This window comes from Poecile atricapillus, chromosome 1 (assembly GCF_030490865.1).
Source record: "Poecile atricapillus isolate bPoeAtr1 chromosome 1, bPoeAtr1.hap1, whole genome shotgun sequence".
Taxonomy (NCBI): Eukaryota; Metazoa; Chordata; class Aves; order Passeriformes; family Paridae; genus Poecile; species Poecile atricapillus.
Genome location: NC_081249.1, coordinates 147,217,420 through 147,233,601, shown reverse-complemented (window position 1 = coordinate 147,233,601; position 16,182 = coordinate 147,217,420). Strand labels below are relative to the sequence as shown.

The following is a 16,182-nucleotide window of genomic DNA, read 5'->3' as shown; positions in this document are numbered from 1 at the left end:
GATAGCTGGTACTGGACTTCAAAGTGTGTTCTTCCTTATCTTTACATTTCTGCTGCTGTTGCTGACTGTCCACAAACAGATGCCTGAGAGGGGTATTTCTTCTGGAGGTTTATTGGGTTCCCCTGCAGTAAGCAGACAAGGCACAACCCATTGACCCTGAGATCAGCTCAGCTGATCAAAGCATAGTAATCATGGCCTGGTTGTGGATTTGATCCCTATATGGGCCACTCACTTAAGAGCTGGACTTGATGTTCCTTGCTGGTCCCTTCCAGCTCAGAACAGTCTGTAATTAGAGACCATGTGATGATACTAAGCCTGTTACATAGTTTAGCTTTTGCTGTTCTCCTTTTTCAGGTATGAGACCCCAGTGTGTGAAAGCGATGCCAGATCAAAGAGCACAGAGGTTGATGATCCCTTCAAGGACAGAGAACTTCCAGGTTAGAGGAACAGGATCCTGTCTCTGCCTTCTTACCTTGTCTCACCTTGGAACTCTTAAGAGGCCAAGAATATTGTTGAGGAGATAGGGGATTTTCCTCACAGTGTTTGCTTTACTATGGGGTTTATTCTGTGGGGTTTTTTTAAGATCACCTCCAGTTCAGGAGTGAACTGGAAAAGGCTGGCTATGTCCTGGGTATATTTATTACCTGTCTGCCCCTTGAAAATATTTCTGGGATTAGAATTTTCGGGAGAGAAATCAGGATGCCTGGAGATACTCAGGGGGAAGAATGGGCTCAACACTGAATGTTCCTTAAAGCTTGACCAGGACAAGATCCTTTCTGTTTAGTGGGGCTTTTCAGCAGCTTGATGCTCCCTGAGTCACAAAAGAGGACACAAGTGCCAGTTGTTGGTGGACTGATTTGCTCCCTCACTGTCTGCATGGACCAGGGAGGACAGCACCCATGGTGTAATAAGGTCCCTTACCCAATGATGGCTTCTCACTTAGCTGGACTTAATTCCTCATTTTCTACCTGGGGTACATTTTATTTCCCACTGCTCTTTGTTTTATATTCTAATTTTCCTTCTTAACAGAGTGACAAGTCTAATTTGCTGTTTGCCTATGCTTTTGCTGCTAGGAGCATGTGCTGGGCACTGGTGTCAGTGCAGCTCTTAAAAATGCTATCCCACCTGCCTGTGCTCTGTTTTTTCCTTCTAAGGAGCAGAGTGAGGGGCCTTCACTGACAAGGTGACTGGTAAGGTCAACCATTGCTCACCTCAGTAGGAACAGCTTGAAAATATAAGCTACAGTGGGTCCCTCTGCACCATGAGGGAGTGGTGGACACCAGTAATTCTGCAGAAATAGCTGGTGACTCTGGCTCAGCCTAACGTTCTATGAGTAGCATAAAGTGAGTTCCTGAACAGGTTAGCGAAGGAAATGAGATTTTTTTTTTTTTTCCCCAGATCTGTCTTGTGTGTCTCCTAATTGTTATCCTTCTGGCTCCTGACTTCAGACCCCAGACCTTTCTGCTTAGCAACCGTGCTCTCAGCAGGGCTCTCTTCTATGCAGCTCCTAATTTTCATGAGTCATGTTAAAATTTCCTATTGCCTCCATTTCACATTCAAAGGAAGTTGACCAATTGGTTCAAATATTATGTTGTGGGGTAGGGGGAGGGAAGCCAGCTAAATGGATTACATTAAGGCTCATTTCCTTAGGAAATCACACTAAAATAGAATAACCTTACTTCCTTGATTCCCCATCCCCCTCTCCCACTGCTTTACTGCCTATCCTTGCACTTCTCCCCTGCCTCTCCAGAAATCCTCTGCAAAAATCCTTTGCTCTTTGGCTTTTTCTTTGAGACTCTGTTTCTGATCTCAAGAAGACAGACTGGTTTTGTTTCCCTTCTCCCTTCCATTCTTCACTGAAGCCAGACAAAGGGGCAAGAACTGCTTGATGCAGAAGAGGACACAGGATGTTCTATAGCTTAGAGGTCTGGTCCCAATATCAAACTCCAGGAGACTTGCCCTCTCAGCTCAAGCCAGTTTTCTGTGCCTGTGTAAACTTCAAGCTCTGTGTTTGGCTGCATTGGTTGGCATGATTGTTACCCAGAGAAATTTTGAATGCTCCATCCCTGGAAGTACTCAAGGCCAGGTTGGATGGGATCCTGAGCAGCCTGATCTAGTGAATGGCATCCCTGCTCCTAGCAGGAGGGTTGGAACTAGATGATCTTTAAGGTTCCTTTTAACCCTAGCCACATTCTCTGATTCTGTGATTCCTATCACTGAAAATACCCCTGTCTATAGAGAGGTGGGGAGACAGAGGATCTGATCCTGGTTTGCCTGCCTGAGAAATTCTGTGCTGCATGAACTTCTTATACTGTCTTGAGGTTTGTTTGATTAGCTGCTCTTGTATGCAAAAATTTACTGATGAGCCAGAACTGCAGGGGGTGAGAGAGATTTTTTTTTTCTGCTCATTTCTTAGCAGAACTGAATGTCAAGAAAAATTCCTACTTTAATTTGCACTCACTTCTGTCCAGGGGACCCCTTTCTTTTATTCCTCTTATAGAGGTTTGCCCATTCTTTAGACTCTCAGTGCTGCAGGCCATGTGCATCTTGGCCTGTGTGAAAACACCCTGCAGAGGCCCAGGTGGGAAAGACACAAGTTCAGATCCTTGCACGCCTACGCATGCTCTCTGCACAACCTGTCATGATAGTGTCCAAAAGTAAAAAAGGAAGAAGGAAGGAAAATGTTGCTTGTACATAGCAAATGGTAAACTGCTAATTCCTGCAGATGGTGAGACGCTGAGAGCCCAGGGAGATGACTTCTAGCAAAAAGTTTTTCAGCCTTTACATTACCTCAACAAAAAGCTCCTTTAAGTGAGTGGTCTACTCTGGCTGCAATAGCAGCTTACCCATTAAATGGTGACATTTTCTGGACCATGTGCCAAATGAGCGCTGAAGGATGTGCGTGTGTGTAGTGTACATAATACGGAGACAGGCTAAGGACTGCTGGTTAGCTATTGCAGAGGACAGAGCCTGTAATACTGCAAAGGAGGGACTTTTGTCAGATCAATTTGCAAGCTGCTTTCAGCTGTCAAAGGATTACAGTAAGTTTCCAGTGCTCTATTTGTGGTACATGTTCTTCTTTGCTTGTTCAAGAAAAGCAGAAAGTATATAGACATCGCTCGATGGTGCTGTGAGAGGCTGTTTTCTGACATCTGCTGCCCTAATCAGCTGAAAAATTGGTAGTGCATGGTGGTTTTAAGAAAGAGGTGAGGGATGTGGTGATGGCTTCCCTGTCACATCAAGAGAAACAGCTGGATGGGAGGTGATGGGTTTTGGACAACAGTTTTGACAGTGTAATGTCATCCTGGTAATGGTGTTCAACTTAAGCACACCTGTTCTTGGTTCCTTGTTCCTTACCTTGTTCCAGGTTAGAACAGTTATCACAGTGTTCATGGGGTAGTAAAGGAAGCTTACTTTAAGCAGCAAGGAAACAGCATAGATTGCCTTTTAAAGGTGAGGAGATGGAGAGTTTCATTGTAACAGGCTGGCACTGTTTTGGATGGGAGGCTCTGTCACTCTGGTTATGAAGGTGGGGAGCTAGACAGTCTCAGCACTAAGTGATGGAAATGGTTACCAAGCTCATCTTCAGCCCACTCTGTCCTGCTTAAGCCAGCAGTGACTGGGGGTGACAGTACCACATACCAACTCAGTTTGACGTATTTCCTATGTAGAGCAATCATGCAAAGAATGAATTATTGTGGTAGGTGCTGGCAGGCAATACTTTTTGTGCCTGAAGAGGAAAGTGCAAGCAGCAGACATTGCCTTGTGCTCTGGGATACTTTAATCTGTCAATTAGGGCCTCAGAACAGCCACATTTGCCTCAGAAGATGATCCAGGAGGTAATGAATTGTTTTGTAAACTTCTCTGCAAGTGTCACCATGGGAACTCCTGCCTGCCAGGCACTTCCAGCGCATCCCTGCAGTTTTGCTGGTAGAGAACTGGGTGAGACCATAAAGCTAACCACACAGACTTCTTGCCAGATATTGTTGCTGACCCTGCATGTGTCTGGATAAAAGCTGCAGGACAAATTGCCACGCACAGAAACCCACTGAGGGATTCTTCTGCCTTTCCTTAGGGGCTGTGTTGATGGTTGTTGCTGTCTTAAAAACGAAGGAGGTTCTGACTGGTCCTTGCTGATTTGGGGTAGGAGAGTAAGCCTGTGTGTTCTTGCTTTAAATCTCCTCTTTTCTTTCTGCAGGCTGCCCAGAAGGGAAGAAAGTTGAATTTATTACCAGCTTACTTGATGCTCTGACTACGGACATGGTACAGGCTATTAACTCAGCAGCACCTACTGGGGGTGGGAGGTGAGTCCAGAAAGCATGGCTGAATGCCACCCAGGTGGCCGCAGAGCTCTGGGTGCCCTGAGGTGGGGGCAGGCAGGAAAGGTGGTGTTGTGACTGATTTGGGTTCCTCTGGGTTGCTGGGAGAGGATCTGAGGCTGCTTTGTCCTGTCATCCTGGTGCTGCTCTCCTCCTCCTGCCCCTCCTCCCTGGCAGCTGCTCCACCATAAAGGTTAGTATAGCCCATTTGAAGTGTGAAATGAGAGCTCAGTGGGAGGAAGTGGCTTGTTCTTTTGTCTCTTGGTGCATGAAAAGACCTAATAAAATGCAAATGGATTGAAGGAGACCGTGTGGCCTAGTGGCTACCACAGGGAGTGAAGAATGTGAACCAAATTCTTGGCAGGAGCAGCGCAGTGACTTTGCTGTGAGGCTGCAGCCAGCCTGCCGATGAGGAGAGGAGCTGTTTTTCATGGCCCTCCCCTCTGACCAGCTGCGTGTCCACCCGTTTTGGAAGGAGCAACAGGTCAGGCCTGTTGCAAGAGGTGGGCAGAAGTCTGTGTTCCTGGGGAACTGGAGGAAAGCTGAGGCTGTGTCTCCCCCTCCTGCTTGGTAACAGCAGATCCCTGCAGCGCTGCCTCGGGACAGGCCCTTGTGAAGGAGCCGTGATGGATTTAAAAAGTGCTACCCTGCCTCAGCTAGGCAAGGCTTCTGTGGTTCTGGGTTTGCCTGACTATAAAAGGAGTCAGTGCTGGGGCAGCTTGCAGGGATGTGCAATGACTGATATGTGCTCATGTTCACAGGGGTCTGGAGATGGAAGTGCCTCTGCACATACCTTACTTCTGTGGGTATTCCTCCAATGTGTTGACAGTAATGTTGATTCCCTGCTTTCCTTTTTCATAATGGAGAAGGAACCAGTGCCATCTTTTAACTGTTCAAGACTACTCAAGGTCCTGGGTGGCATGGCTGTGTCCCTTGGCTTCAGTATGGACTTGTGAATTCATATGGTTTTAACTTAATTTATTTAGACCTTACAAATCAGGCCAGGGACTTGTATGTGTGCCTGCTTGCTGAATATTCTGTAACCCATTGATTAGTGCTATATGCCTGGCATGTCTGTATTCATATAAACAGGATGAAAAATGCCCCAAGGATGGGAAATACATCGTTCCCTCCCAGACTTAAGCATTCCAATGTCAATTCTGTCTAATTTGCATGGTTCAAATGCAGTGGGTAGGGGTGGTGGGAAGCCCTGGAGAGTATTTGATATTTATTTGGCATCTTTGGCACTGGGACTGAAATACAGCCAATGTAATCATCACTCTTAAAATAAAGCTTAGTATAAACCAATGTTGTAGAGACCAGAGATGTATGCCCCCACTGCACTTCTATAAACCAGCAGGCTTGCTTTCTAATGTTCCCCAAGCTTTTGTGTATTTCTCAGCTTTCAATAGAGGCCTTTCTAGTAGAATTTTTCACTGTCCAGCTCTTCACACAGTCATCATATTGATTTATTTTCCACTCCAATGTCAGCAGCCCAATTGCAAGGGGAAAATTAAATCTTTTAGCAGGCTGTCCTTGGTAAGGCAAAAGACTGCTACCACCCAAATACTCTGCCTGCCCACAGCCATGATTAAATTCAGATAACTGCTCTGGTTTAATTTTCCATGTGCCTCAGCTAGACTATGCATGTACCCCAAAGAACATGTGTCAAACTTTTGCAACCCAACAGGCCATGATGGGACCATTTTAATTTTTTTAAAAGTTAATTTCAGGGAATTTTTGATATTTATATAAAATTTTTATCAGTACATATTTCATATGGTTTTGTGGAGTTGGGAAGCTGTCTCTGTGCAGTGAGCCCTGCTTTCCAAGAGTCCCAAGGTGAGGAATATCTTGAGTTCTCTCTTCAGGAATTGGCTTCTGGTGGTGTGAACAGGTGTATTCTTTGCTGGGTAAAAAACAGCTGGACCCAGAGGGTGGCTGGTGGCTAGACACAAGTGGTGCTCCCCAGGGCTCAGTATTGGAGCCAGCCCTGTTTAATATCATCTTCAACAACCTGTACAGGGGGATTGAGTGCCCCCTTATCAAGTTTGCAAATGACACCATGTTGTGTGGGAGCACTGACCTACAGAAGGGCAAGAGGGATCTGGACTGGCTGGATCGATGGGCCAATGCCATTGTATGAGGTTCAGCAAGGTCAAGTGCCAGATCCTGCACTTGGGTCACAACAGCCCCAGGCCGTGCTTTAGGCTGGGGGATGAGTGACTGGAGAGTTGCCTGGCAGAAAAGTATCTGAGAGAGCTGATCTACAGCAGCTGAATATGAGCCAGCTGTGCCCAGGTGGCCAAGAAGGCCAATGGCACCCTGGCCTGTATCAGGAACAATGTGGCCAGCAGGACCAGGGCAGTGATTGTCCCCCTGTACTTGGCACTGATGAGGCCACACCTCAACCCTGTGCTCTGTTCTGGGCCCATCAGTACAAGAAAGACACTGAGGGGCTGGAGCAGATCCAGAGAGGGGCAGTGGAGCTGGTGAAGGGTCTGGAGAGTAAGTCCTATGAGGAGCAGCTGAGGGAGCTTGGGGGTGTTTAGCCTGGAAAAAAAGGAAGCTCAGGGAGGACCTTATTTCTCCCTACGATCACCTGGAAGGAGGCTGTAGTGAGATGGAGGTTGGTCTCTTCTCCCAGATAACAAGTGACAGGATGAAAGGAAATTACCTCAAGTTGTGCCAAGGGATACTTAGATTAGAAACTAGGAAAAACTTTTTTACAGAAATGGTTGTCAAGCATTGGAACAGACTGCCCAGGGGAGTAGTAAAATGACCATCCCTGGAAGAGTTAAAAAAAACGTGCAGATGTGGAACTTGTGAAGACATGGTTTAGTGGTGAACATGGTGGTGATGCTGCATAGACAGGTGGGATTGATGATCGTGGAGGTATTTTCCAATTCTGTTGGAAGTCTCTTCCAATTAACAATTTTATGATTCTGTGTATATCTGAAATTGTCTAGGTGACCTATCTTGACTTTGGCAGTATCAATGAGAGCTCTTTTCCAACACGAAGGGATATTTTACCTTTTGGGTTAGTTACACGTTTAATTAATTTTCAGCCTTAACAACTGACAAAATAACTGTGACAGTTATTGTGATTTGTGACAGTGCTTATCCTGTGTCTCCCTGGCCCAGATTTACTGGGAAGTTCATGTTGTAAAGGAAAGCTAGAGGTCTGGCTAGCTGATATTTCTTAGTATCAGTCATGTCAGTTTTAATGTCAGTTTTCTTATCTGTGAGGCAACCACTACTTTTGCGGGCTCTTCTTCATCTTGATGCCATCATGATGGCAGAACAGATTCTATATTCAAACACACACTGTAGCCTTCCTCTTTTTGCTCCTTTCAGTGTTGAGCATTTCATGTTCCTGGGCCTTTTTCAGATTTTGAGCAAATGTATCCCATTATCCAACCTAAATTTTTAACATATCCCCAGCAAAGCTTATGCCTGATGCAGGAGGCAGCCAGGCAGACAGCCAGCTGTACCCCCATGTCAACTGTATATTGTTCTATACATTTTAACCAAACAGAGGAGCCACAGGAATGAAGTATTTCTGTTTCTCTGTGGCAGCAGAGAGATGATACAGGCATACAGTATGCATATTTAATATCAATATTAAAATAAAGGACCAAAGGTAGAGGAGAGACTTTCCAAAGTGTCAAGGACTAAAAAAGCTCAACAGTGAGAGTCTTAAGGAGCTCAGACATCCTTAGGGTATTGAAATAATAATAATAATAATACAAAAAAATTTAAAAAAATATTAGAAGTTGGTTTTGTAAAATCTGAGTATTTCTGTAGGGACAAAGGCTCTGCAGGCTCTTAAGCTGAGCAGGGAAGAACATGATTAACTGAATATAAACAAACTTGTGATCAGAATTTCTTTAAAATGAGGGCAATTCTAAGCCAGAGTGAAGTCATGAGGGACACGACTGATTCCATCTCTAAGGCTTTCATGTTAGGCCTGATGTGTTTCAGAAAGACTTGCTTTAGTCAAACCTGAGTTATGGTCCCAAGAAAAATTTGATTCACATTCTGTGGGTATGATATACAGGAAATCAGATTACCCTGATGCCTCCAGTCTGAATCTGGATATGTGAGTGAAAACTTCTGTGTTTGCCGAATGACTTTGCAATTAATATCCATATTAGCTAATTTTTTTGGGGGGGTGGGGTGGGGTGGGGAGGACAGAGTGGGATGATGAGGAAGAAACATGAGGAGAAATTAGATATTGGCATTTGAAATACTACATAGAGCTGTGCTAAGTTGCGCCCAAAAAGAATCTAGTAGCAGCAAAGTGAGGCAGTAGTTTGGATTCTTGCAGGCCATGTAAGCAAAACCTAATCGTACTTTATTTTTTTTTTTTAAACTAGGCATGCTTAAAACAACCTTGTAATCCCTTATAGGTCTTGTCTTGTTTAAGGAAGTTCAAAGCTATTGACTTTAATTGAGTTACTCTTGCTTTACAATAATGTAAATGAGATGAGAACTTCCCTTCTTCATGGCCCTGGTTTATATTACAACATAATAGCCAAACAGACTTCGTTTAGAGTTTTGAAACAGAAAATCTCCGGTAAAATTCATTCTTAATTTTAAATTTATGTAAGAACTCCAAGGCACATCTTGTTAATGTAGGTTTTCAAAGTAATTAAGGGAGCACTTGGAGGGAACTGGTTTATTAGCCAGTGCTTGGTATCCTTACTGAAAAAAAACCCCAAAACATTGTTGAAATTGTTCACAAGTGAGTACTATATAATAGGAACAGCATGTAAGAATTTAGACTTAGCTTTAGTACATTTTATTCTCTTTTCTAATTCTGATATAGTCATTTTACACAAGGCCTAAACTAAACTAGATCAAAGGGAATCCCAGTCTGGGTTTCCCTTGTCTGAGAAATTGTCTTTGATCCCTGCCAATTCAGAAATTAGTTTTAGGTGCCAAAATGTGTGCATTATGGATTGCAGCATTATCAGCAAAAGTATTACTGCCCTGTGGAATTCAAGGTAAACAGGCAGCTTACAACAGCCACCCTTATCATGTAGCACAGCAGCTATCAGTCCCTTAATTTAAAGTTGCCAGTTATTCCCCATGTAATAGCCTCAGAAAGTACTCCAGAAAATGGCCCTGAGGTTCCTTTTCATGCTCTAGTTGAGCAGTTTGAAGCAGGCAAGCACAGCTCAGTGCATCTCCAGGGTGTTCTGAAGCCAATCCACGTTTTAATAAAGATTGACACTTTTAAACAGTGCAGGGAAGTTGATGCTCAACTCCTATTGCATTTTAATTGAAGTTGGATACCAACTTCTCTTTGTTCTTTTATGGAAATTCTAGCCTAATTAAAGATCCAGGAGAGTTCATGTAAGAGGAAGGTCTTTGAACAGTCAGTGAGGAGTGAAGGGAGGTGATTTTTTAACCTTCTAAATTATTTATCCTACAATTTCTAGAAAAATTGTGTTCAGAATAATGTTTCATATACAACTCAGCCTGAAGAGAGAAAGAAACTGGCCTGTAATAAGGGAGGTAAGTTTTAACTGTAGAGAATTATACATTTCCCATAATGAATTTGGACTGTGTAGTACCCTTTTGTTTAGTCTGAACACAGCTTAGTTTTTTGTTGGCTTCTTGATTCCTTGGCTACAGGAAAGGAGGAATAAAAAAAAAACAAATATAGGATCATTTTGCAATTCCGTTATAGTAATCCTCTCTGATTCAAACCATGTTCCACTGTTACAGACCTTAACTTTAGGCAACTGCAAAGAACAACAAAATGGGAGTAAGAACTGGAAGCAGAGCAAGAACAAGTTTGAATTTTAACTCAGTTTGTTAAACTCACTGCTTTCCACTGCTTAGTGCTGGCACTTCGGTTGGACATCATCAGTTCTGTCATGGGTGTTGACTGGAGCGGTCAGTCACTCTCCAACCATTCTTCATTCAGCAACAGCACCAAGCAAGGTATACATATCCTTGTAAATTATTTACAAGTCATAGAAACTTACAGCTTTAACTCCTGTAAGATGTCCTGACCACAAACGTATCTAGTGTGTGTGTTAGAATGAAAGCTGAACTAATTTAAATTTTCACTCTGTAGCTTCCTGTCCATTAGTGTTCTTTTATCCTGGAACAGGTCCCTCTGGTTTATAGGCTCTGCAGTCCAGCTAGATGGTGGGCTGATCTTAGTGCCCTTCCATCCTTTTGCCTCAGCTGCTAATGTTGCTACATAACGTTTGTAGTACAAAATAATAGATTTTCTGAGTCTTCAAACAGGTACTCCAGAGATTGCAACCTTGCTTTCTGTCCAAGCAGTAGTTTGAATTAGGATATTTTGTCACTGCAGCAGTGCTGTGGATCCATGCACACTGTGCAGTGGGGCTGCAAGTGTTCAGGGAGCAAAGGACCTGCTTTGTTAGGAATGGACTTCAATTTATTTAGTAAAATTTAGTGGCACATATTACACATTGACTGCACATTTCTATGGAGCATAATGTCACTGCACACTGTACATGGTTCTGTAGGGGATCCACGTCTCACATTTGCTGCTCTTTTATACTATATCCTGTATTCCTCCCCTTCTTCCCTGCTCCTTCACACTGAACTAACTGCACCTATCTCACAAGGGCCCTCGAGGGCTGAAAAGCATTACAGATTGCATGCACAGTGCATATTCAAGCTGCATATTTGTTATTTTGGCAGTCATTCTCCAATCCAGCATTCAGTGTGGGTTACAAAAGTATATGTCCATGGTTTTGCACAGCTTCTTTGTGTTCTTCAGTGACACCAGATGATGTGAAGGTTTTCTGTGGAAGTGTGCCTCATCTGGATGATAGCGTTGTTAAATTGCAGTACCTTAACACACAGATCTCCAAGCATAAGCCACCTATGAAATAAATGTTCTGCTATGAGGGATTTCTTAGAACATTATACAGAAGGAGGAGCAAGGGCCTGTTTGGAAAAGACCATACTTGATGCCAACAAACTTAAGAAAGCTGAGAGCCAGTTTACTGTCTTAAGCTGTTAATGACAGACCATGCTTTTCTTCATTGTTGGAATATTGGTGGGCTTATGCTGCATAATGCAGCTAAATTTGCTGGCTTGTGCACAAAAGCAGTCCATCAACAGCAGGTTACATTTGGAAAATCAGCTTACACAGACCTCCTTTCTTCCCTAGTGCTCATTCTTTAGGACTGATTGTTTTGCCACAGAATGCTAAAGAGGAGCAATTAGGCAGAAAAATGTAATGCAGTCAACATGAGAAGGCTGATAAGGCTGTCTTCATTTTGGTGGTGTCTGTTTTTACTGTGTCTTACAAAGCTGCTACAGCACCAAAGCGAGGTACTGGAATTTGGTGGGTTTTAGTGTGATTGGTGTTAGAGCAAGAGATGTTTGAAATAGAGAATGTACAGGACAGCTTAGTTTTGTCTTGGTTTTTCTAATTCCTTTGTGCTCTGAATGAGAGATGTACCAATAAATGAAGTTTATATATGATCTACTTCTCTTGAAATAGTGTGGGGAGAAAATGGAGGGGCAATCCCCTGGTATACTGCCAGGTCTGTGCTCAAAGGGCAATTAGAGCTACAGATTTGTCTGAGCTGACCCGGCAGGCATGGCTGGTGTCATGGCACATCAGCAAAGCTAGGTGGCCTAGCAGTGCTGTGTAGTTGCATTAATTCATGTTTCATGGGCGGTGCCCAAGTGCCTTGCACGGGCAGTGGTCAAAGTCAAGGTATTATATGTGGTATTGTAACTTCAGCCTTCTGCGGTCAATCATGGATTTTCATGAGCCAGGGAGATACGGCTGCCCTGACATGATGGGGATGCTTCCTGTGCTGGGATTTTGGATGATAACCAGAGATGGCAGGCAACCAACCATCTCAGGAACTGCAGTCCTGCTAAGCCAGCCAACAGAAAGTGGTAAAAACTCAGAAATGGCTGTGTCTTCCTTTTTCCTAAAGTCATAGCTATTAAACTAATTCCTTTTAGGTCTGTTAGCATGCTGCATTTTTCAGCATGAGCTCTCAGCATGTTTGTAATGGCAAAGATTGATTTATTGCCACCTCACGGGCCAATGTATTTGTATTAGCCTGTGGATGTCCCTCATTTTCTTTGTGGAAGTGCTGAAGAGAGCCAGTGTTGGCTCTCTTGATAACTCATAAGGGCTCCTCTTTGGTGTGGTCCTGCAAAAGAGGCACTTTAAAATCCTGCTTCTGAGTGCCTCTTCAGTAGGTAGTGAGAAGCTCTTGTCTGTTATCTTTCTGCTGTTGGTTCTAAGATGCTCTATTTTCTCCATTTCTGCCTCTCCAGTTGTGTGCCATCAGTACATGAGGGCAAGCCAAGGTGTGAACAAGGGGAATCTCACATGCAAAAGCTCAGGTTTTATTCTTCTATCTCAGCAAAGGCACAGTATTGCCCCTGGCAATACAGAGCTCCTGTATTTCCAACAGGCTGTTGGAAACATGCTAGTCTTCAAATGATAGCCAGCTTCTTTCTAAAAGGGAGAGATGCCATAGCCATGTTAATAAATGTCATAAAAACAAGACACAGGATGTGTTTCTGTTCTCGCATGACATCCTGGTCATTGCATACAGTTTAGAAAATCAGGACACTCCCTTAACTTCCTGGGGGGAATTTTCCAATTTTTGCTTGTCTATAGGTGATTCCAGGTGCTCACCTATTTTGTATTTTGGCTCCCCAAAATAAGCCAGACTTATTCCTAACCCTTTCTTCCTCCTGCAGAGTGTTTATCTCATTGTACATTGACCAGATACTGTCACTGAATGGCAGCCTGCCTCTCAGTTAAGAATTAAATGAAGGAAATAGTTTCAAGTAAAACCCTGGGAAAAATGTTATGCAGTTTATCTGCCTCTCTGTACTGTGTGTGTTTATTTGTTGCATGGATTCATGTATCTCTGGATAGGGGCTACCTTTCTAATTTCTATCCTCATTTGTAAAAGCCATTAGAAAAGGTTAATGAGGATCTCAGTTCTCCACCTAAACTCCAGTTCTCGCTTTCTGCCTGCTGCAGGTTCCTCCTCACTAATGATGTAATTTACCATAGGGGTAGTGTGTGTGAGGGATTATTTTTCAGGCTCTGTAGCTGCATTTTAAAGGCAAAACTGGTCACACCACAAAGTCAAAAGAATTTTCTCTCTCCTAGTTCCCAACAAAAAAATTTCAGTGACCACGTGAGTATAGATCCTGCTAGTTTCTGAAACAAGGTCGACAGCAATCTTGGGGAGCATTTTATGGGGTATCTGGGTTCATATTTCTTCATCAGCTAAAATGACCCAGACTCACACCAGAATTTGGCTGCCTGCAGCAGGCAACTGTTCCCCTCTCCTTCCTGGGGAAGGAATTTATGCAGCAGCTGGATATGTCTCTTGGAATAAGTCAGAGCAATCAGTGCCAGTGTAGCATGTCTGACTACCTATCCACTAATTTCCATGCACTAAAATGCTTTATTCTTGGAAGAAAAAAAAGGTTCAGGTCTCAACTTTATTTCTGAATCTTTTCAGCTTTCTCTGTTGGCATGTTCATCATATGGAGAAAAGACAGACTAGCTTAGAAAGAGTTTCTTCCCTGGTTCTCAGTATCCCCTTTCCCACTGCTCCTGCGGAGCACCAGATGCTGCTTAAATGGTATGACATAACACTGCCTGTTCAGTGATGGCATGATGTTCAAAGGCAGCATTCTGTATCTGTGTGTATATAGCTGTTGTTCCTCATTTTTTTTCTTCTCTGCCTCTCTGATATTGTTGTTGTCTAAAGAAAGAAAATGTGAGTCAAATAGCATCAAACTTGTAATACCGCAGTGATTAAGAAATGAAACAAACTGAAGTCGCCAGCTCTGTAGTACTGCTTTTAATGGATTTGTGATGTTTATTGCTATGGAACTCTTGTGTGTAAATCAGCTATGTGAAAAGCATGAAAAATGCTGAAAATACAGCAGAGGAGTTCAGATTATATACACAGATACAGGGAGAATATTGTATCTTGCCAAGGACATTTTCAAACAATGAATGTGTCTTGCATTAAATTAATTTGTTCCCTTTCTGAAGTCTAGATGTTACTGTCACAGAAACTACCATGACAGCTGGCACTCATGGCTCTCTTGCTGGTAATTTGAAGGGGAGCTCAAGGGTCAAAAGGACCAAGGAGGTTGTCTTGCTTTCTTATGAGGATCGTTCTAGAATCAGGCAGAGTTTCAGCAACTGGTGTGAGGAGAACCAGAGCTACTGAGGGTATCAGACTCTGAGATTCTCTTGGCAATTCACTTGCTAATGCTAAAGGACATTTTTAGAAAAAGTTCATCTGTCTCAAAAGAGCCCAACTAAAAGGAGGAGACTGGAAGACCCGGGGTTTTTGCTCGGACATGACATAGCACTTGCCTGATTCAATGAGCAGCTCTTGCTCCTCAGCATGTGCTTGACGGTGTTGGTGAGAGTATGCCCTTCTTGGGGGCCTGTGCTTCCTCTGTTCCAGGTTCTCTGAGCCAGACCCCAGCCACACACTAGAGGAGCGAGTGGTACACTGGTATTTCAGCCAGCTGGACAACAACAGCAGCAATGACATCAACAAGCGGGAGCTAAAGCCTTTCAAACGTTATGTGAAGAAGAAAGCCAAGCCCAAGAAATGTGCCCGGCGTTTCACTGACTACTGTGACCTCAACAAGGACAAGTCAATCTCTCTTCAGGAGCTGAAAGGGTGTTTGGGAGTCAGCAAGGAAGGAGGTGAGTGCCTTTTCTTCCTCATTGCATGACAGTAAAAACTGACAAACAAACATGACAAATAAAAACTGAGTTACAGCAGATTCAGAAATCCATTTTCTCCCAGCTGTTTCAAAAGTGCCACAGTTTTTGTGAGCGAATGAGGGGGATTAATACACTGCCATGCAAATGTAGTTTGTTACTTGTGTTATGGCTCCATCTTCTTTCTATGCCTTATCACAGACCTCTGTGCTAAGCATTATACAGAAAGAGGACAACAGATGAGAGTTCTTGGACAGATCTCTGCTTGTACTGTTGAAGTCCTTGGAAACTGTAGCTGGGACCAGGTCCCTTCTGAGTAATACCCCACTAACAAGATTCTTTTGTCTCAGCCATGCAGGTTGGATGATGTATGAGCCAGCACAGACCCAGTCCTTCTCTGGAGACCCTGTTTACTAACAGAAATAATACTTATTTTCATTGCTAAATTCAGCATGCAGGATATTGGATGATGCAAAGAGAACTCAGAAAGAAAGCAGAGAGCTTTACTGTTGCTCTTCTTAAATTTGACTTTGAGATTGGGGAAGAAATAAGGCATGTGAATAACGTATTTTCCTTTCTGTTTAGTGTCTGAACAATCAACCCACCCTCCTGCCTTTTCTTCCTATTTTCATGTTCACCTCATCATCTGTTGGGATCCGAACCAAACTGATATTTTTGGAAATTTTAGGAATTAAAACTGTTCAACCCAAATTCAATAATTATCAGTCATTCTTGACTGTGGGCAGACTTGCTTGGCAGGAGAAGGCAAACAGGGAGGTTCCAGGGGGCTAATTTCCTGTGCAGGTGTTTTGGCTGTGCAGACAACTGGTGTTGTGTCACAGTAATTGGGAAGGGTGGATAGCTTTTTTTTCTCCCATCTTAATCTTTCCTTAGTCCTTTTCTCAGGTTTAGCACGAGTGGGAAGGGAGTCAGTACATTTGAGTGTTGGGAAATTGCATTTTCTAGGTGCTTTGCAAACATCTTAGTTACCATAATAAGCATATAGAATCATTTGTCATCTGTGAGAAGCATTCAGCTTCCCTAGCCCTGTGGAGGTGTTTTTTTAGTCATCAGTAACTTACTGAGGAATGACATACCAAAATAGCAATCCTTAATTTT

The 16,182-nt window shown here is 43.3% G+C and overlaps 1 protein-coding gene across 9 annotated transcripts in view; it reads left to right on the top strand.

Annotated features, from left to right (window-relative positions):
• SMOC1 (SPARC related modular calcium binding 1) overlaps positions 1-16,182 on the top strand; it is a 171,740-nt gene that overhangs the window by 145,179 nt on the left and 10,379 nt on the right. For all 9 annotated transcript variants that reach the window (XM_058839493.1, XM_058839474.1, XM_058839483.1 and 6 more), the window contains 3 exons: positions 355-437; positions 4,199-4,304; positions 14,798-15,045. In XM_058839493.1, the coding sequence (XP_058695476.1) occupies positions 355-437; positions 4,199-4,304; positions 14,798-15,045 (437 nt within the window). The remainder of the gene's footprint in view (positions 1-354; positions 438-4,198; positions 4,305-14,797; positions 15,046-16,182) is intronic.